The sequence below is a fragment of the Raphanus sativus genome, unplaced genomic scaffold, assembly GCF_000801105.2.
Source record: "Raphanus sativus cultivar WK10039 unplaced genomic scaffold, ASM80110v3 Scaffold0611, whole genome shotgun sequence".
Taxonomy (NCBI): domain Eukaryota; kingdom Viridiplantae; phylum Streptophyta; class Magnoliopsida; order Brassicales; family Brassicaceae; genus Raphanus; species Raphanus sativus.
In genome coordinates this window covers 2,234-24,124 of record NW_026615929.1, presented here as the reverse complement: position 1 = coordinate 24,124, position 21,891 = coordinate 2,234, and the positions used below count along the sequence as shown (strand labels likewise).

General features: G+C 37.8%; 3 protein-coding genes, 2 long non-coding RNA genes and 1 pseudogene across 5 annotated transcripts; 1 reads left to right on the top strand and 5 right to left on the bottom strand.

Moving 5' to 3' along the window:
* Nucleotides 1–1,078: 1,078 nt before the first annotated feature.
* LOC130502622 (myrosinase-like) lies at nt 1,079–4,000 on the bottom strand. Its single transcript, XM_056997369.1, has 12 exons — nt 3,784–4,000; nt 3,634–3,694; nt 3,490–3,551; nt 3,324–3,399; nt 3,081–3,246; nt 2,701–2,962; nt 2,485–2,600; nt 2,180–2,400; nt 2,040–2,074; nt 1,808–1,922; nt 1,577–1,679; nt 1,079–1,486 (listed from the first exon to the last, which is right to left on the bottom strand). The coding sequence occupies exons 1-12, from the start codon at nt 3,955–3,957 to the stop codon at nt 1,237–1,239; spliced, it is 1,641 nt and encodes a 546-aa protein (XP_056853349.1). The 5' UTR covers nt 3,958–4,000; the 3' UTR covers nt 1,079–1,236.
* Nucleotides 4,001–7,938: 3,938 nt separating this feature from the next.
* On the bottom strand, nt 7,939–8,481 carry LOC108807883 (uncharacterized). The gene has a single exon (XM_018580110.1). The coding sequence runs from the start codon at nt 8,479–8,481 to the stop codon at nt 7,939–7,941; it is 543 nt and encodes a 180-aa protein (XP_018435612.1).
* Nucleotides 8,482–10,481: 2,000 nt separating this feature from the next.
* Nucleotides 10,482–12,280, top strand: LOC108807158 (uncharacterized). Its single transcript, XR_001942682.2, has 3 exons — nt 10,482–10,908; nt 11,009–11,236; nt 11,913–12,280. It is a non-coding gene; the product is annotated as an uncharacterized LOC108807158 (long non-coding RNA).
* Nucleotides 12,281–12,969: 689 nt separating this feature from the next.
* Nucleotides 12,970–15,252, bottom strand: LOC108807881 (uncharacterized; annotated as a pseudogene).
* LOC130502623 (uncharacterized) lies at nt 13,134–14,786 on the bottom strand. The gene is made up of 2 exons (XR_008940355.1): nt 14,423–14,786; nt 13,134–13,616 (listed from the first exon to the last, which is right to left on the bottom strand). It is a non-coding gene; the product is annotated as an uncharacterized LOC130502623 (long non-coding RNA).
* Nucleotides 15,253–17,143: 1,891 nt separating the features above from the next.
* Nucleotides 17,144–20,499, bottom strand: LOC108807879 (U-box domain-containing protein 35-like). Its single transcript, XM_056997367.1, has 8 exons — nt 20,325–20,499; nt 20,087–20,099; nt 19,995–20,055; nt 19,577–19,917; nt 19,072–19,345; nt 18,869–18,970; nt 18,104–18,532; nt 17,144–17,860 (listed from the first exon to the last, which is right to left on the bottom strand). The coding sequence occupies exons 1-8, from the start codon at nt 20,497–20,499 to the stop codon at nt 17,144–17,146; spliced, it is 2,112 nt and encodes a 703-aa protein (XP_056853347.1).
* Between the last annotated feature and the right edge of the window lie 1,392 nt (nt 20,500–21,891).

Below are 21,891 nucleotides of genomic sequence, written 5' to 3'. Positions count from 1 at the left end.
CATTTTTATTAATTTAGAATCCTATATTTATTTACCAACAAGTCATAATAGGACCATTTAAAATATAATTTAATAATTAAAACAGAAAAATTAATACCTTAACATTCAAAGTATTATAATAAATAATAACAATAAATAAGAATATAAAATGTATAAAAATTGTGGTTTATAATTAATGACGAATAAGAAATATATAACACTAAATATAAAATCATATATTTAAAAGTTTTATGATAATATAAAAATTTTATATTAATTAAATAAAAATATACGTACGAATGTTTGAGTTAGACTCTAGTTATTTTTAAAAAAGAAATTGAAAAGATGATACAATAATGCCCGTAAGCTATCTACAACGTTAATTCATACTAACTCCAAGACTACCATTCTGATATTTTTTGGAGATCTTCAATCTCGCACAATAACCAATCTTATATAAACTAGTACATGAATTCTTTTAGAATATGTAAGCGAATGAATAGCTTAATTAGTAGTACCGTACTCACTAAGACAACACAAACGATCATCTCATATTCCATTCATTCTTCTTATCTTGCCATTATGATTCTATTTAATTTCAATCAGTGACTTGCTTCTGGTTCTTTTGGCTTTAGATTAATCGTTCACTCGGCTCAATTATGCATTATGTATGTTCTTATATTCTAAACGAAAACACTGAGACTTATTTAAAATATATGGTATATAGGGCACCGGCTCTAAATATGAGAAAGGGAAACATTCATGAATACAAAAATTGCTATTAGCTTCTTTTGGTTTATTGATTCTATAAAAACCAAAAAAAAATGTATGATAATTTTCTTTAAAAAATAAAATGTAAAAATCTATTTAGTTTCATTTGAGGATGATGGAACTTTAGTTTAATTAATTAAGGTTTATTCTGTTAAAGATACATTTATTATATAAATTTAAACTTATTATACTATAATTAGTGAATTTTAGGATAATCGGTGGTCAATATTTATTTTACACTAAATTAGTTAGGGTTTTTTTTTTGTTTGTATGTCTGCCGATGTTTAAATTGCATTATTTTCTCGCATTCCTTTGACTTGGCATAATGTAGTTGTAGAAAATTATTTTATTCTTCATGAGTTGATCATCTTTTTATTTAGACTTTTTTTTATTACATTATTATAGGTAGAAGAAGCTCCTTATCTATGGAGCAAGTAGAAAGAGTGAGAGAGAGACATGGAGATGATCTTGAGGAGTAAAAGTGTTTCATGCATCAGCAAGCCTCTTCTGACTCTGGGAAGAGAGGCTTGAGCGGAGGAAATCTTGTTTTGCAGGATTCTTGACAGTCCCGTTAATGAATCTCTGGTACCATTGACCAGATTCTTTGAGGTTTCTGTCGTCGAGATCATCCCAATTAACGTAACTGAGTCCAAATCTGACCGTAAAACCTTTACAGAATTCATAATTATCACCAAGAGCCCATGCGAAGTATCCTCTCACGTTGACACCCTTCTCCCTGAAAACAAGAGCAATCATATGAATAAATACTTAAAAAGAAGTTGAAACAAATATTAGAAGAAAAGCATGTATAGTATCATCCACTCACTTGATGACTTTGCGGAGAAAACATAGATGGCTGCATAGATAATCAATTCGCTTGTAATCGGCAATAGCTTGCTCACGTTTTTCTGAACTGGGGGTGCTAAATCCTGATTACCACCACAACATGAAAAATTACACAGTATTTGAAAGTCAGTTTCTTGGATTTATTTCGAAATACACTAATTAGTATATGTTATAGATGAAAAACTGAGTAGTAGTATTATGTAGAACTCACCATTCTCGGTGACATAGATTAATGGGTTGCCGTATTTGGTTTTAAAGTAGTCCATTACGTAATAAATCCCTTTTGGGTAGTAATAGCTGTTGCCGTTGTCTTTGTCTTCAACGAACTGAGAAAGGGAGGCAAACACATATATATCAATAAGGAGACCAAAAGTGGTGTTATATTGCAAATATAAAAAATAATGAAAGAGAAATCATAGGGGTGGATGATCATTCATATATACCAGTGGACCAATAAGTTCACCACGTGAATTCTCATCTGTAAACACAAGGATGAAATAATTGATGGTCACTCACAAAGTATGCTGTAACAAAAAGAAGATATATATATAAAGGCTGTAACTAGGTGGTAATGTTGTAGTACATGTGAGCTTTACGCCAGCGTCCATCATGGCAGTGTGTGTCTCTGAAGGATATGGGTTAGGTTTCGGCTGGGTGTACTGAGCGACATAATAGTTGAGACCAAGAAAATCATATGAACCAGCGACGAGTGCGGCTTCTTCCTCTGTGAAGTTGGGAAGCCGACTACCCACAATCTGTCTCATGATGTCTGGATATCTACCCTTTGTTAGCGGCTCCATGTACCTGATCCATGTATATTTTTGTTTCATTATAAATACATAAAATACACACTGATACATTTTTAGTAATATATAAAATTATATATACCATCCATGGAAGAATTGGTTCATCCTCTCGGTTGCTTCTATGGAGGCAGGATCAGAATCATCATATGGAAGAAACCATCTTGTTATCATCACAGGTCCAATCTTTCCCTTTTGGAACTGTTGGTCACGTGATATATAGATATATATAACTATACATTATAATCATATATGTTACATTTACACCACCTTAATTTTCACATATGGAGACAGCACTCACCTTATATTTGGTTCTGTAAAGATCGACGGCCGCAGCATGAGCAAGAAGCTGGTTATGTGCAACGATGTAGGGTTCTGTTGAAGAATTTCCGCCGTAACACCTGTGCTTGGTATCAACCATAGGAGAACATCGACCAGGTGCATCTGTTCCAATCGCATAGCCTCTTGTAGGCACTGTGTATAGCTGGTTGATCGTGATCCAATGCTTTACCTTTCCACCAAATTCTTTGAAACACAGATCCGCGTAATCTTTGAAATCTTGGCTGTGCATATTAGTATAGAATCATTTCAGTAATACATGTCATTAAGACTAAATGTTCTTCTTCTATCACTAATAATTTTTACTCTCTTCGAAATATAATTAAGAAGCACAGCACATACATGATCTGGCGGTCCAAGAAACCTTCATACTCATCTTGGAGTGTTTGAGGAAGGTCCCAGTGAAAGAGGGTAACAAAAGGAGTTATATTCTTTTCGAGGAGTGCATCTATGAGTTTGTGATAGTATTCAAGACCTCCTTGGTTCACTCCCCTACTCACCTTTCCTTCTGCTCATTTATATCGTACAGTAATTAGTACTCTTCCAACTAATTAAATGATGCCAATTAAAATACAAACAACATACTTGGAATGATTCTTGACCACGCAAAGGAGAATCTGTAGCCAGTAGCATTGATTTCGCCCATCACGTCTACATCTTTCTGCAGTTCACATATTTAATCGGATGTCAACAATCCACACGTATAGTCTTTTAGTACATAGTTCAGTCACATGAGTATCAATGTACTGACCTGCCATCTCGTATATGACTCACAAGTGGTGTCTCCATTCTTCAAATCTGACCCAGATTTCTCTGATAACAATTACAAATGCATTAATATGTGTACATATAAACCGACATTCATCTCATGTATATATATGTCAATGTGACATACCTGGATATCGGTGACTGAAGCCATCCCAAATGTTAACACCACGACCTCTCCCTCCTTCGATCTGAAATGAAAAGAGACAACCATGCAACGTTGCATTTTAGTGTTCTTGATTTGTTTATTATTTATTCATCAAAAAGTATTGTTACATGCCTGGTAAGCAGAAGATGCAACACCGAAGATGAAGTCTTTTCCAAAGCTTTTACTGCTTAATTTAGCAGTGTTACTACATGTGAATGGTTCGTTCTCTTCGCAAGTAATTTCTTCACCAGCTTTGCAACTGGCAGCAGCTAATAGTAAAACTAAAGCGAGCCCTAGAAGCTTCATGGTTAATATGTTGATGTATGTGTTGTGTTGTATGAAACCTTGTGCCAGTCTAGGGTTTATATAGCCATTCCTAAAGAAGAGAGATGTATGCATTTTCTTGTCTTAGTATTTTGATATTTTGGGGAGGTTTAGGTGGTATCATGAGTCCCGTGGGTTCACTTACTTTAGCTCAATGTTCACCGATTTTTGTTATATTGATTGTGTCCTTTCCACTTTTAAGTTTTTCATTATCTATTGCCAATATTTGTTTTTGTTATATAGCACATATTTGTGTTCCTTAACCGGAACACACGAGTTTTTTCACATCTTCAAATTGATCCGTCGTAATGCAGAATGTATATCTTGAAGGTTTGCGCAAAACTAAAACGCCATCGTCAAGGTTCGTTAATGAAAATTTGTATCGAACTATTATCAAGTGTTAAAAAAGTTGCAAAAAATATTATCAAGTGTTGAATCTATAGTAACACTGATCCAAAGCCACAATTATCACGAGCCTCACCGCTCATAATCACATCATACCTTCTTGGTTTTGACCGCTCTATATCTGCTTAATCACATGAGACCGTTGTCTCAGAAAAGACAAAAAGAAAACTAAAACCACCACACTTTTTGCTCTTATACTTTGTATCGTTTTTAAATGATTGGAAGGGTTGGGGCGGATACGGAACCGTGACCTCCAGATAGATAAGAGTGATACTTGTGTTTTAAACTATTGTTTGTTCATAGTTTTACTGGCGAAATGGCCTGTCTTAAATTCTTTGATGGCGTCTAAGGTTCTTTGATGATTATCATGCAGAATCTTTTCTTTTTTTTTTCACTGAAAATATTACTTAGAAAATTAAAGAGTCAAGAGAATAGGGCCTAGCCCAACCCAGACCCATTACACAGAGAGTCTCAGAGAAGATTTTCCCGACTGATCGGCATCCTCATTGTTTTCTCGAGCGATATGAAAAAACAAAATTGAAACAAATGCAGATGATAGAATGTGGATATCCTTGACGATTCCCAGTAGATCCTTCTTATGCTTCTTGTTGATAATAGCTCCTAAGAGCGTTCGGTTGTCGGAGCAAGCCCTAAGATTCGGGATCCCAAGTTCTCCAGCCATGCGAAGTCCTTCCCTAACCGCCAGAGCTTCAGTGATCAGTGGCGAATCAACGTGGTCTTGTATCGATGATCCTCTCTCTATCTCGACCCCTTTTTCATCCCAGAGGATCCAAGCTAAGCCGGCTCTTCGTCGATTGGAGTCCCAAGCTGCATATGATTTGATTGTTGCCAGCGGAGGGAGAGCTAGATTCGGAGTCAGCGTGATTATCGGTCCTACTGGCTTGTAGGATTGTCCCCATTCTCTTGCAAGTGCTAAACTTCGAGATGCTATATCTTCAGGGTGAGAGGTTATCCCTTCGAAGATGATCAAGTTACGGTCTTTCCATAGTGACCAACAAACCCAAGGGAAGATAGCTGTTGTAACTCCTAAAGGGGGAAGGCAGATAGCTGATCTGAAACGGATTAGAGCTGTGGAGAAACTGTCTGAATGCAGCTATGTGAACTGCTTCTTTTAGAGGTATTTTTGACCATACTTCCTTAGCTACAGGGCATAAAAGAAAGGCATGTAGGGGAGTTTCAGTTTCCTTACATCTCGGACAGTAGACCTCTGATGTCACTCCTCTACGTCGTAGGTTTTTTCCTAGCGGTAGGGCGTCTTGGAGGGCTGACCATAGAAACGTTTTCATCTTTGGTGAGCAATCTAGCATCCATACATCTTTAACCCAGTTGAACTCGTTTGTTGTCTCATTACTGACGTTCCTTTTGATGTCAGAGCTTACTGAATTATACCCTGATTTGGTTGTATAGGTTCCTAACGATAGTGGGAGCCATATAAAGCTGTCTTCTGCTCATGTTTGACTTGGGTGTAGCCTCAAGATTTTCTCTTTGAAATCCGGTAAGAATCTTTCGATTCTCGCTGTGTTCCATTTCATATCATCTGTCAGCAGGTCTGAGACTCGTAAGTCTAAAGCTTCTTCTTGCACAGGTCCAAATATCTTGATGTGTTCATCCAGTGAAACCCAAGCATCTTTCCACACTTTTGTGGTCATCCCGTTACCGATGGCCTTTCCCAAGTTATCTCTGAGCAGATTCCTTCCTTGGATGATTCCCCTCCAACCGTGTGAGCAGGCTGATGGGAGTTCCACCTCCAGGAAACTCTTCTTGTGGCAGTACTTGCCTTTGAGAATTCTTGCCAGTAAGCACTCAGGTACTGTGATTATTCTCCAAGAAATCTTAGCGAGTAGCGCATGATTAAATAGCTGGATGTCTCTAAAGCCTAAGCATCCCTCTGCTTTTGATTTTATCATTTTCTTCCAGGCCACCCAGCTCATCTTCCTTGTGTTATCAGGTCCGTCCCACCAGAATCGTGTCAACACCGGTTGGATCCTTTTATACATGCTCATCAGGAGCTCAAAACAAGACATCGTATAAGTTGGAATTGCCGTTAGAACGGCTTTCAACATTGTCAACTTCCCAGCCTTTGACAGACGCTTCGTTGCCCAACTCGCTGCTCGTTGTCGGATTCTATCAACCAGATTCGTGAAAGGGTCTCTCTTACGCCTTCCGAAGTGCTGAGGTACTCCTAAGTACTTACCTTCACCTCCCTCTTTTGTGATTCCTAAGATTTTCTTTGCTTCTTCTTTGATGTCTGGAGGTGTAAGTCTTGAGAAAGTGATTACTGATTTAGACTTGTTTATCTGCTGTCCTGAAGCTGCTTCATATTTCAACAGGATTTCTGCTAGCTTTTGGCATGAGGTTGTTGATACTGAGCAGAAGAACATAGTATCGTCAGCAAAAAGCAAGTAATTGACCCGTGGACAGCCTCTTGCAACCCGCACTCCCTGTAAGGTACCCTCTGTAGCTGCTTGCTTGCATAATCCCGATAGCACTTCGCCACCCGTGGACAGCCTCTTGCAACCCGCACTCCCTGTAAGGTACCCTCTGTAGCTGCTTGCTTGCATAATCCCGATAGCACTTCGCCACAGAGTATGAATAGATAGGGAGAAATGGGATCTCCTTGTCTGATTCCTCTACTCGGTTTCAGTACTTCATAGACACTATCATTGATTAGATAGGAATAGGAGACTGTTGAGATACACTCCATGATCCATTGGATCCATTTGCTGTGAAAACCAAGTCTCTCCATAACTTGTTTTATAAAACTCCATTCAATTCTATCATAGACTTTAGACATATCTGTCTTGACTGCCATGGAGCATTGCTTAGCCGCTGTAGAAGACTTTAGGTAGTGTAGAACTTCATGAGTAATTAGCACATTGTCTGTGATAGATCTCCCGGGGATGAAAGCAGATTGGTTTTCAGAAATGATGTAGTTGAGGACCTTCTTTAGCCGTAGAGATAGCAGCTTTGATATAATCTTGTAGTATATATTGCACAGTGCTATCATGCAGAATCTATATCCATAAATAACGTTCTTTCTCATTTCCACAGTTTTATAAAGTTGAATTTGTTTTTATTAACAAGATACAGACTCAAACATCAATACATTGTTACGAACCTCACACTGATCAACATCGCCAAGTTGTTGGCTCCATGCTTTCTTGAGGGCAAATCAAATGATTGTTCGTCTATTGAACGATTTCACCATTCATATTTAACTAAGGGAGGTCTTTGTTTTTCTCCAAACCAAAAAGGTTGTATTCACAACATGTCTAAAAGTTATTAATCTGGTCTACATAATAATTCATAATTAATTTGTAGGTTTGATAATCTAAAAAAAAAGAAGTTAGTACCACTGGTTAAACAATAAGCAAGCCAACTAATTAGAGGGACGGCTCAATAAGCAGAGAAGAAAGATTTTGAAAATGCAAACAACATTTAAATGAATCAATTGAAATGTTCTTCAGAAACATCGATCTTAACACGAAACCCCAATGATTCATATTAGTTTAATGGTTTAGCCTTATGTGCACCAAATCATTGTGAGCCCCCAGGGCGACGTTGGCTCTCCTGGGCCACGGTGCCGCGTCGTGGCCAAGGTTTCCACTTAGCTTCAAGGTATCTCCTCGGTATCAGCCTTGGATACCTCTCCTGAAAATCCCACTCCTTACCATCGAAAATTATCCCTTCCGGTGTGACCTCATGGATTGCACATGCCTTCTTATAATTACACATCTCGGCATCGATCGCGGTCATACGGATATCAACGTTCGCTGTGCCGAGAACAGACCTGAAATGGCAGCGGTGGACCTCCTCCTCCAGCTTTTGGCCACCTTCAAGGAGTACATTGAAGGTATGGCCCAATGGTGGCTTCTTGGCTCGTCGCCATCCGTATTCGAGGCCGCTGTTTATAGCTTGACAGAAGTAAACGATCTCTTGACGTTTGAAGCCTTGCATATCATTACGTATGTTTAGCTCCGTTGTGACAAAATGTGACCTCCCGGCGTAGGAGAATGTGGTGAAGTGCACCACAAGGAACCATGCTAGGGTTTTTATGAATTTATCAATGTTAAACGTCATTTTTTGTTCTCGTGTCGTGATGATTTGTCTCGTGTCGTTTGCCTTGGGATTTTGAGATTTGGTTTGTTCTTCATGCTTAGTTTTTAAAAACGTTTTTTTAACTAAATTTGTTGCAAAGTCCATATAATTGTTTTTTTGTTATTTTTATATGGACAGCTTTGATATAACAACAAACTCACCATAAATAATTGTAGTGCATGAGAAACTTGAATAACGGAATCGGTACTTCGTAAAATTTAACATTTTTAGTTGGAAAACTGAGTTCAAGCCAGATTGTTTCAATGTCTTCGAACATCCAAATTAATTTCTTCATAATTTTGTAATCTATTATTTATTTGTCTTGATTTTTATTTATTTATTTTGATTTTTGATCATTCAATAATTTTCCTTTCCAAAGACATTTTCCAAAAAAAAAAAAATTAAATAGATTCATTTTAAACATATTGTGGGTTTAATGTTTAGAACATCAAGTTTCTCAAGATGAATCTCTTAAAATATAAATATAAATTATATTACTATTTAATTAAAAATATTTTAATATAGATTTCTCAATTTTTTCTTATATCTTCTAATCAATTTTAATATAATCTGTGTTTAAATTTGAAGTGATTCAATTTAAGAAAATTCTTCCAATACTAATATAATAATCTTAATACCATAAAGCCCCGCACTTATTATTTCACTAGCTACTACTGGTAAGCTTCTTTTTAACCACATACTGGTAAGCTTCTTATCTTAAGAATAGAGGTATTAGGTTCGAGTCTCAGCAGTTTTAGCAACTGGTTTTTGTTCCTGATCCAAAAAGTTATGGACTTCGGTCAAAAAAAAAATTGAATTAAAAATAATATTTTTTCTCACTATGATTAAAGGTTTTTTATCTGGTCATATGGATGCTTTTTTTAATCTATATGAATGTTGTTTCACTTCTTTTGGTCGTATAGATATTTGGGTGCAAGTTCATACTCGCAGAGAAGAGAGAGAAGAGAGAGATCCCCGCCGTGAGAATCCTTTCCGGCTGACGGAGTGGGTTCCTTTAGCCACCGTCGGTCGGGTTTCCCCATCATTTTAAGCTGTTTAGGTTTTTTTTCCTCTTCTTTCCGTTTCGGTTTTTTTGTGTTAATCTTTTGCTCCCGTCGTCGTCTCTCTCTTAGAGTGGACGGTCGGCCTTGGTTCGCCGCTGTGGCCCTTTCCGTCAAGGGGAGCAGTCGGCTCTAGCTTGTGGAAGTGGTGGAGGCTCGGTTATGCTCCACGGTGATGTTGAAGTTGTGGTTGGTGAGGTTGTGGGAGGAGATCTCAGGGGAAGCTCGATGATGCTCTCTTGAGGTAAAGGTTTGTTAACCGGTGAAGTCTTCCGGTGAGTGGACGATGGTTCTTGATTCACGCGTCTAGGGTTTGAAGCGATTCAAAGTCGGAGGAGATCTCGAGGTTCGATGAAAACTCCGGCGTGAAGAGATTGCGGTGGAGAACGGTGATGGATTCGTTAGGAGGCTTGATGGTTTATAAGCTCCGACGAACGAAGTGTTCTTTGGTGTGGCTCCGGCGGTGTAGCGTCGGAGGCGGACGAGTTGCAGCGGTGGCGAGCGGGTTGAAGCGGTGAAGACGCGTGTTGCGTGAACGGAGTAGATCCTTCTACGTGTCTGATCCTGCGCCTCGCCGTGATTTCCGCTAGAGCAGTTCCCGAAGTGTCGGTGGGACTTTGGTTGTTGGGCTGTGGCCCATTTGCTGTTTTTTGTTGTCGTGGCCCGTTTGTTTTGCTGGGCTTTGTGTATTTTGTAAGGTTCTAGGCTTCTGCCTTGTTTCTTTTGGACTTCAGGCTTTAATTAATATATTTTCAATTTGGGAAAGAAAGATATTTGGGTGATCAGGAATTGTTGTCTCAATGTCATTTTTTCACCTACTCATTGTATTTTGTTTGGAGTGATCTCGGAGGCAATAATAATTTCAGGTTATATACCATAAACCCTTGGATGTTAGTTTTTCGCTTTGGCTTTCTCATCTTCTTCTTTGTAGTATTCTCCAAATTGAGTTTCTGTAAGAGCAAGATTATCGGCGTTCTTAGCCTGATATCTTAACAATTAAACACATTTAATTAAATGGAAAATAGCCAATAAAAATAAGGACGTTCCTTAATTAAGAAGTTTTGTGAGATGTTCTTAAGGACACGTGTCCAATGTCCAATCTTTCTTTCTTTCGTTCTATTTCTCTCTCCCTCTAGGCTCTGGTTCACGATCATCGCCGCCACAAACTGAGTCAAATCCAAGCAGATGTTTTGTGAATCGAAATCGAAAGGTGCTGACTTTGTTTCTCTCGGTTCTCTATCTCTCTCTCTCTCTTTGTCGGTAAAGGCGTCGGAGACGATCGGCTTTTCAAAGGATCTGCCATGACCAAACGTGGCACTTACGCGGCTCTCTTACATGGCCTGTGCTGGTAATCAATCTCCTCGATCTCATCTCGATTCCTAGTGTTTCATCGAAATCTATGTGTTTGCTGACAATATTGAGATTTGTATGTTCTTGTTGATTCACAGTGATGCTTGTGTTGTTTAATAAAGCAGTATAGACGGGTTCTTGGATGCTCCATGGAGTTTGATGATGAACAAATAAGATCAAAGATTCAAGAGCTTGAACGAGCTCTTCTCAGCGATGAAGATTGAAGAAGGAGCAGAAACATTGGGGAAAAAAAGAGAAGCCTTTAATCCTCCAATTGAACAATACAACGATTGTGCAGGTAGAGGAACGTGTGTGTTCCCTGGAAGGTAACTCTTATCTTCTTCTTGACAAAAGATTAGTAGTGTAACGAATCAACCTCTCACCGCTTTTGTATCAACTCGGAGAACAAGAACAACTCCTAGTTCTTTGTTTTTTAATTTTAGCTTCTTTCCTTGCAAAAGTTGAGACAAAAGTGCTCAGTGGTTATGTTTTCTCCTTGTTTAGTAGCATAGTATCTTCCTCTATATTTATGTGAATCACAGTAGTTTAATAATGGTGAACTGGTTTTCTTATTTTAGCAATGGCGATTTTTTGACTATGTGATTTGATTCTACGTGTTGGCTATGCAGAAAAACCCTGTTTTGTTTTGATTCGCACCGTGTCGATACGATTCATCACCTCCTCTCTGTTTTTGTTTTGTTACCAGACCCATTCTGGGTCTTTTTCCTGCTGTCTTGTTGCCTACAAGACCAACTCAGATTATTGAGAACTGCTGTTGTTTGTAATCTATTCTTTTTTAAGATCTATGTTTGATTTACTTCTGGGTTTTATGATCTGAGCTCTATATGTGACAAATAGGTTGAAAGTTGGATTAGTGGAAGCGAGTTTGGTTATGAGATGTTAAAGCATTAGACTTGGCCTTTCTCTGCTCATTTTCTTTTGTCATTCTACTTAATGTTTGTGCTGCGACTGACTTGGTATGAATGCAATGATAATGTGTAGCTAGCAGAAGGAATCAGACCATTCACAATGCCGCTGATGAAACTAGCATGTACTGCACTTGAAAGAGTTCCTGCCCAAAGATTATTGAGCAACTATTAAGAAAGTTACATCAAGATCTCAAAGTGTACTCAAGCATCTTTAGAGGAAAACATGGATCAAAACAAACCAAATCAAGAATACACATCACAAAGAGTATTCCTTTTGTGGCACAACTCGGAAAACTGATTTTTAGTAGCACAACATAAAATTTGTCTTAAGGTCTCTTTATTACTTGTTATACAAGTTTGTGACATGAACTGAACATTTAATTTACTAAGGAACAACTAAAAGTCCTACCAATAATCAAGCCTTTTGGGATTTGTCCTTAACTATGTTTTGTAACATAAAAAATTAATTAAATAACCTAAGAACTCAAAACTAAGGACAATCAATAATGATGCTCTAATGTATATGCATTGTTATTAATTTTCATTACCACCATATCCTATATGTATGGTATTCGACGGGGTTTACAAATCCGAGCAGCAGAAGAAAATTCTAAAAGGCTCCTCAAAACAAGCCTCGGGTAATGATGAGGATGGCTTCATTATTTTTCTTATCCAACTTCGTTTAGTAAAAAAAAAAAAAGTCTTACGTTCATTATATATTAGCACCTCTCTGATCTGATCCTTTAACACGGTCTAGTGGTCTACCAATGCACTTTGGAAGCCATCAGCTAAAAGATATCTGATGTTCACAACGGGAGATGAAGACTAGAGTTTGAGTTCTCTTCTAATTATTTCAGTTATGGTTAGTCATTGCAAACTCATATATTATGAGTTTTTAAATCACAATAGTATCTGGTGACAGCTCTATCCACAAGGACCTATCATCTAAGAAACCATGCACATTTCAAAGTGTTTTCAAGATGTTTTGTAGAAGTGTGTTTTCTAGATGTTTGCGCACAAGAACATAATTTTCAAATAGGAAATTTGGAGAAGACCATGCCAAATGCTCTCAATATCGTTTTCAACTTCTGATTTTTTCTTCATCTAAATACATTTTTTTCAAGGGAGAACCAAAACAAAAAGATACATGTATATACTACACACACGTTCCCATAATACATCAAAATATCAAACGAATCACTTGTTGATCATCTTAGGCAACTTAGGTTGAGTATGACGATGAGGCCAAGGAGTCCAAGGAAAAAGCTCATTAGAGCATCAGCATTGGTGGGACTAAAACAAAAGCCCTTAACAATATTATATTAGACTTTTATGTTTAAGGAGAAAGTTAAGGACTTTTTTAAATTTGTAGATAATTGGTAGGACTTTTATTGTCCCTTAGTAAATTAATTGTTTATTTTAATAAATAATGACATATTAAAAAGAAGTTTTATATAAAACATATAAAGCTTGATGTTGTTTGGCTTCTTCTTGGTGTCAAAGAGATCAAAAGGAGCTCTCTTGGGAACAAAGATGACAGCCTTGAACTCGAGCTGACCTTCAACAGAAAAGTGCTTCAAGAGGCCGAGCATGTGTCATGTGCATGCCCTGAAGTGGTTGCATGAGCATATCATGATATGAGCTCCACCACTAGTCATAGTATGATGCTCTTCGTTTGGATGTTCGATAACATGATGGTATCCATGCAAAGATTCTGGGCCAGAAGGAGAAGGTAGCATGTTTCCACTTGTCCACGCATCATCTCCTTTCTCTCCAGCTGAAATGTCCCAAGAATCACTTGTAAGGAAAACCAGAGACAAGCTTTGTGGAATAAAGCAACGGGCCAAACGTTCTATTCACATGCAAATGTTTTTAAACTTAGTGATAGTTGGCAACTCTCAATGCATTTGTAATTCTGAAGCAAGTTGATGATAATATGCAACTCTCAATGCATTTCAAAAATACATAAGATTCTTTTGCTGTAATGAAGGGTTCTGAAATTAAACCAGATGCAGAAATAATGCATTAGAGATGGCACCAGATGCAGAAATAATGCGCATAACTCATGCTTGCTTTGCTCAGCGAAAAGGATAAATTTTCTAGGGCCACATTCTATCTAACTAAATCCAAAAATCACATAAGAAAGACAGCTGGATCAAAATCCAATTTGCATTACCATCAGTGAAACAACAGAACACTCTACTTCAACTGATGCTAGATTGCTTTTCAACCAATAGATTCACGGTAGTGACCAAATCATACAGTTTCATACAAGACTAAGAAATGAACTTCAAGTTCACAACACACACCATCACTAATTAACAATCATGCCTTCTAAGTTAGAACTTCTAACATACAAAAAAACTTAATTTGACTGCTTTAGAATCACAAACAAAGAGACTTACCAAGGTTGGCTATCAAAATCAATTCTTCCTTAATCTCATCGAAATCAATTCTTCCTTCTTCTAAGTTGACTAAAAATATATGTATTGATCATTGAGTATTTAGTCCATAATTGTTTCAAATCCATAAATCTTAGGACAGACCCTGACGGTAGAGAATGGAACTGAGTTTGGAACTTACAGAAACACAGAGATCATGGGGGAAATCGGTGAGAGGAGGTGGAGTGTGGAAGGAAGTGGAGGCGGTTGATGGGAAGTTAAAAGGGTTTTCCGAAGAAGATGCGGCGATAGGAAGCAAGTCTTGTCCTCGTAACTCGGCACAGCCTTCGCCGTCGCCTTCGGTGATATTGGAGAAGAGAGAAGAACAAACAAAAGAAATACTGAACCGTCTTCGATTACATCTCCCACTACCCAGCTGCCACGTAGCCAAGAGGGACGCAACCGAACATCCCTTATTTTAGGTCCGTTTGCAACGTCCTTTACTCTTTTTGATTTATTTTTGATCCAAAATATTATAAGGGCCGGCTCAAGGGACACCGATAAAGGTGCTCTTAGTATCTTTCATCGACACCCCTTCACGCCGTATCGCTAAAATACATCTATAACCAGGACATTTACGTCCAAGCGCAGGTGTGATCTCAATATCAAGATTAACATAACCCAAACTAGACCAGAAATGGCACCGGTTAACAACCTTTACGTTCGGGTTAACAGTGTAAAAGAAGAACTTGGCGTAAAACACGTCTCCTGGAAGAGACCTAGTCCACTGTTTCCGACCAATGGTGCACTCGAACCCTGCTTTTGGTTTCTTGATCCCTTTTAGCTCATTGATAGCTTCGAAGATCACATTGGTTCCGTCTTTGAGTTCGAAGTCTGAGCTGTAATATTCGCTTGGTGAATGGTTTCGTAATCAGCGTAATGGTTTATGAGAGGGTTGTTGTCATCGCCGCTGATGACTTGTGTCGCAGGGAATAGACATATTAGGGCTCCAAGAAGAAGCATTTTCTCCATTTTTTCTTTAATTTTTGGTTTCATTTCTTTTTTTTCCTTTATATATGGAACATGATTGGTTAGAGATTGAAGCCGTTATTTGCTCAAAATAGAAAGTTGTATGTGATAATATTGTTATGAGGTTTTCCATTTGATATATGTTTGTTCAGTTAGTTGATAAATATAGTAACTTAGTTTATCGTAATAGTTGTTATCTTGAGTCTTACGTTATGTCCATCTCATCAAGTCTCATCAACAACCGTACAAGCCAACAAACATTGGAACCTTTAGCATAATCACATCTTACTAATCAACTAAAATAGAGCAGTACTGTACATGTGCAAACCCTGCAATGCATGATTCTCATAACCTCTATTCGATCACATAGTAAGCTATGGTGCCCTCTTGGTTCATCATCCAATCGTAGTCCGCTTTCGCCCTCGTTGCCTCACTACATAACCAATAAAAAATATGAAAACAGAGTTGGTCTACATAGAGGACAGTTTGACTAACATGTTTGATGTGGTCAAGTCACCGTGAACCAAACCACCATCATGAAGCTTAGCTATATCTATTTTTTTTTATCTATATCCTCCCCAATCTGAGCAGCAACATCAACCGTTCGACCCCAAACTTAAGGAAAACCTCTTTAACACAAACTCTCTCTACATACTCTAATGTCAAAGAGTGAAACAGAGTAATCCACAGTGACCAGTGTAGGACTGGAGTACAAACACCGAGCTTTCTCGCTTTTGTCATACACCTAGCTTCCTAAATTCAAGAACGTGATGAACAGATTCAAATTCAAGAAAAAAATGTGATTTGCGATGAAACCAACAGCTTTCAAGCGTTTGAATGTTAATGTGATCTTCGAGAAACGTTTTTTTCACAATGGATTTGCGTCCCGAGAATGTAGACTCGAACACCCTCTGAAGAAAAATACTAATAAAGGCTTAAACTTTGTCCAAAACAGAGCATATATACATTGGTTCATACTTCATACAGAGGAAACCCTTCGATGCTCTTTCGTCCTTGGAAAAATTCGTTAACAACTTTACTTTCAGTCCTGTAATCTCTAGTTATTCTTATTTTAGCTCCAAATTATAAAACTGACGCAAAAACCCCAGAGTTTAAGGAAATTTGGGGAAGAAACTTTTTCTTTTCACATTAAATCAAATTGTTCCCATATTGATGATGTCACTCTCTATGGACTTCTTCATAATGTTTTTTTTTGATAACCGTGGGGTCTCAAGGCTTCGACCAGATTAATCCCACGAAGCCAACGGCAATCCACATATTTTTGCGATTTAATGCTAGCTCCGGTGGTAATCCAGAGCGCTTCCTCTTTGGCGCTTACCACTGGACCACCATGTAGTGGTTACTTCTTTATAATGTTGTCACTGTGTTTCATGAAATCTAAACAGTATACTTTTAGGATAGTTCGACTTTGTTGAAGAGAAAATTCATATAAAATGAAATTAATACTTTGATGAAAAAGGGTTTGATTTCACAAGCTTCACTGATAATTGGTACTTATGATTTATTTTGTAGATTTATAATTTATGTTATTTTAAAGTATTAATAAAACTTTATTAAGTTATTACGATGATGATATTTTTTACATGTGATATTTGGTAATATAATAAATAAAAGATTTTATAAGTATCAAACTATTATCTATTTTGTGTTGTAATAAAAAGGTAAAGTCTATCTTCTAATTAATTTAATATTTGAAATTAATTAGATAATTTATATTGAAATTAAATATTATTTTTAAATTTGAATTAATTGGATAATTAATCCGCAAAAGTGTACGGGCTATCATCTAATTTAAAATTGTTTATAAATTAAAAACAAACAACATCTCAAATCATATCTTTAAATGTACAAAGATCTTTATCATATCCATACGTTAGCCTTCATCAGCACGAGTTAGACCAGCATCATTACCTAAGTTCTTTAAACGAATAAGAAGTGGGACTACATCCTTCCCAAGATCCGGTCTATCTTTTTTTCTGAGCTCCGCGCATCTCAACGACATAGCTGCAAAAGCTTGAGCCTCTTGTAGAGGCCAATCTGGCACGGTCGGATCAAGCATATCCTTCAAAGTTCCTCTACTGATAGCCCTCGAGACATGGTGAGCCAGCCCCATGGGAGGCCTTGCGGTTATGATCTGAAGCAGCATTATCCCCAACGAGTATATATCTGACTTTGTGGTTAACATTCCTGTTTGTTGATACTCAGGGTCTATGTAACAGAATGTCCCGGCTGCAGATGTCATGTGGTATTGCGTGACGTTATCAGCTACTGATGCAGGGACTAACCTTGCTAAACCAACGTCGCTGATCTTGCTCACGTAGTTTTTGTCTAAGAGTATGTTGGCTGGTTTGAGGTCGCGGTGAACCAACGGTTCTGGTTTAGCTTGATGGAGGAATGATAAGGCGGTAGCAATCTCTGCCGCTATTTCGAAACGTTTCCTCCAAGAAAGCGGTTTAGAGTTTCCTCTGCGGACGAGTATGTCCTCTAAGCTCCCATTTTCCATTAACTCGTAAACCAAGCATCCATATTCTGGACATGCACCTAGGAGGAGGACCATGTGAGGATGCCTTATGCTACTTAGAACTTCAACCTGTTACATGATAGTATACAAAACCATGAGACTCAAGCCATCTGCACCTGAGGCTTCTTAACTAAATCTCTCACCAAAAGTAATAATATTTTAGTAAGAGAATTTCTTAAGTATTTAAAAAATATTTCTACTAAAATATTATTATTTTTAGCGGGAGACTTTTGTTGAAAAATATATAATTCGGATGCCCTAAACTAAGCAAAGAATCTTGGATAACAAGAAATATAAAAATAGAAACCCTACCTCTTGTTGGAATTGTTTTTTTCCTTGAGCAGCATCAGGTCTCAGGACTTTAATGGCAACAGGAGTGTGGTCAAGTTCGCCTTTGTACACTGGTCCGTAACCTCCTTCTCCAATTTTTCTATGATTTGCAAAGTTCTCTGTGGCTTCTTCGATCTCTTCTATGGAATATCTTCTGTAACGAACATCGTTATGTGCTAAAGCATTCATTGCACGGTCTTTGTCCTCTGATTCATTTCTTGCTTTTATCTCTGCTTGCTTTCTTCTTTGTCCTTCTAGCTCTGCCATTCTCTGAGCTTTCTCAGCTGCCTCTAAGGCCGTTCTACACTTTGCCTTCTCCATTTCTGCCACTGCCAATGCTGCTTCTTCAGATAGCTTGGCTTTCTCGAATTTAAGAGCTTCTTCTATTTTCCACTGATTTAACTCGTTGGCCTAGAAAAAAAGACATGAATATCATATGTGTTGATTCTTGGTATACTTTCTAGGATTAGGAAAACAACTTTTAATAGATTAAAAAAACTTCTAAACGGAAAAAGATATTGGGTTTTGAAGCTTTATAAATATGGATCAATAAGGCTTATAAATTAGTCATTCAAAAATTAAACATATATTTGTCTCAATCATGTTTTCTTGAGAGTTCTTGCTTTCTTAGTACTTAATTCGCGTTTGTGCACAACATCATGCAACAAACATTTTATAACAGATTTTTGAGATTTTAAATTTTTCATACTTTAGGCCAAACATCTTCTAAGAAAACAGAAGGAATACCTTTCTTTTTGCTGTAAGTGCTTCTTTACAGGCTGAGCTATACATATCCATAGTTTGCTTTAGTTCAAGCTTCAGCCTCCTCATTTCAGCTTCGATATCTTTCTGTTAATAGAGAGTAACAACCGAGAACTTAATTGTCTTAGAGCTTCTAGTCTTAATTCTTAAAACTCATGAGAAAGAAAATCATTTTCTAGAAAACGTACAGTTGTTTGAGCATTTGACTCGTCTGAAGAACTTGATGCCCCATAGAAATCTGAATTATGAGAGGAGATATCAACGGAGCCCCTCATACCACCTTCAGATTCATCAGAAAACGAACTTTGTATAGTGGGGTTCCTTTGGAACGCAACTTGGGTAAAGGCATTGTTGAAATCCATCGACCCATTTATAGGGGTTTTGGGCCTTTCTTGCGTGGTATTGAAGGCACGATTGTGTGGATATATCTCTGTGGGTTTTCTCCTTGCACTACGTTGGCCGCTAAAATATATAAAAATCTTACATGTTAGATGATATTATGGGCTCACACTCAAGGCCGTATGTTTTAGCATGAGTAAGTGATTGGGAATTAAATGGTTACACATCAAAAAACATCTATATTTTTTTTTGACTAAAAACATCTATATTTAATTTAAAATTATTTCAAAAGCTTAAGAGATTCATATCAAGATCTCTCAAATGATAGAAGCAACGAAAGATTGGTTTACTTACGCAGGCACAGGATCTTGCTCGCTATCCGACAAAGACTGGATCAGAAAGCCAGACGAGGGTACACGAGGAGGGGCAAGCGTGTTGGTGATGGGTCTTTGAGCTGGTCGGGAAGACTGAATTTTTCCTTTGCATATTACGTAGACCGAACAAAAATCAGGTATCGATTTCATTATGGCACCTTGCACGTCGTGGTGTTTACTAAACATAAGAGACCTAGCAAATGTGTATGTGTTCTTGGAGGCTGCTCCCAACACAAGATTGTTAACCAGGTTGCCATTAATATACTCCAAGATTGCTTTCGCCACGTCCGAATCGTCTACAACAGCCTCCGACATGGAAATCTACTTATAAGAGTAAACGTTAAAAACATATTCGTTTTATGCATGAGAAAACGACATGGAAGAAATATTATATTTACCCCTTTGCGTGCACAATATCCTCGATATGGAATGAAAAGCTGGTTTAGATCATCATTGGCTGTGTTACAAAAAAAAAAGATCATCATTGGCTCCATTCCCTCCATCTACAGTTTTCTCAAAAATCAAAATCTTTCGATATATATGATGAAAATGCAGGGCCAGTTTTGGGTAAATCCAATGAAACATCTTAACCCAAATTTTAAAAGAATTATTATAAGTGGCATACCTTTCAAGTTGTCGATTTTTAAAAAAATTAAAATTAATCTAAAATAATTTATGCCCTTTAAAACTCAGATCAGACCCTGTAAAAATAAAGGTAAGATACTTACAATTTGAACTTTTGAGACGAACATGAAGAAGAATGATGAGTGGGTTGTGAATGGTGTTGGCTAGATGGTCGACCGCCCAACGAACCGCGTAATGGCTATGCTTCTCTTTATCAATGGCGATCACTGTTGAGTTTACCGGTGAATGGCTATCGTCTGAGGAGTACGGTGGAGCCATTGTTGGTAGAGTGCAGCTCAAGGCAGAAGAATTAATTATTCTCAGGGGTCAAGAGAAGAGAAAGGCTTCTTGCCTGTGGTCTAAGTTTCTCCTCTCAAATTCAACGGATTGTTTAATACGAATAACCGGTAGTCCTAAAACTTAGCTGATTAAAGGATCAAGTTTCTATCGACCACTGATTCGTATCACCACCTTTCCTTTCGGTTAAAACGAAAAGAAGTATTTTTAGATACGTATTGTTAATGTATTCTAAAAAATTCATTACATTATAAAGATTTTTTCTATTGTCAACAAATAGCATGCATTATTTACAGCTGTCGACGTTTCAAGGTAAAAGAAATGCATGTTAATGAATATAATCATATGCTTATTTTGATAATGTAACCGCTTACACATTTATAATCTTTTTGAATTATACAGAGGTATCTGACCCCGCAGAAATGGTCCAGACTAGTCATGTGTTGCCACATTTATAATTTGTTCCTTCTAATTCATAATTTTGTTATTAATAACTTATAACTTTGTTTGTACGAAATGATGTATTTATAATATTTGTTCATAAACTTAGATTGAAAACTTGCCGTCAAAAAAAAAAAAAGATTGAAAACTAAATTTTGCAGCTATAGATAATTCATCGGCAGATTCATATGGGCAGCTGTTGAGGGAGTGAGGGACAAAGAGTAAGTGGAGCTCTATATCAAGTATTGATTCAAGATTATATAACGCCCAACTCGCCCACGGCTAATAGGCCACACACGTCTGTTCACTCGGTCAGTGGATCCTATCCCATCCCACGGTCGGTCGTTAATTTTCCAAAGTTCGAAATCATTGTTTACTGATCCTGCAATCACCATCCGACCTTTCCCTGTGCTTTGGCTTCATTCGCACAGTATCACGAATCACTTTCCGATGGGTCACCTATCCTTTCACTATTCCAACCCAAACACGTTTAACTCTGGAGTTTTAAACGGATGTGTGACGAAAAAGGTAAGTCAACTTTGGTAACATAAATAGTCAAATCAATTCTCTTAAGCCTTTTCACATATCATAACTCGGGATGTTACAATTCACCCCCTCTCAAAGAACGCAACGCCCTCGTTGCGCCCCACGAGAGGTCTCAAAACGCCTCTCAGATCAGAACCGAGACGGCTAACTAGCTCTGATACCACTTATAACGCCCCGACCGCCTACGGCTAATGGGCCACCCACGTCCGCTCTCTCGGTCCGTGGGCCCCATCCCATCTGACAGTCGATCGTTAATTTTCCAAGGCTCCCTGATCTTTTCCCGTGTTTTGGCCTTACTTACACGGTATCGCGAATCACTTTCCGATAGGTCACCCATTTTTTCACTACTCCAGCCTAAGCACCCTTAACTCTGGAAAAGATCGGGTG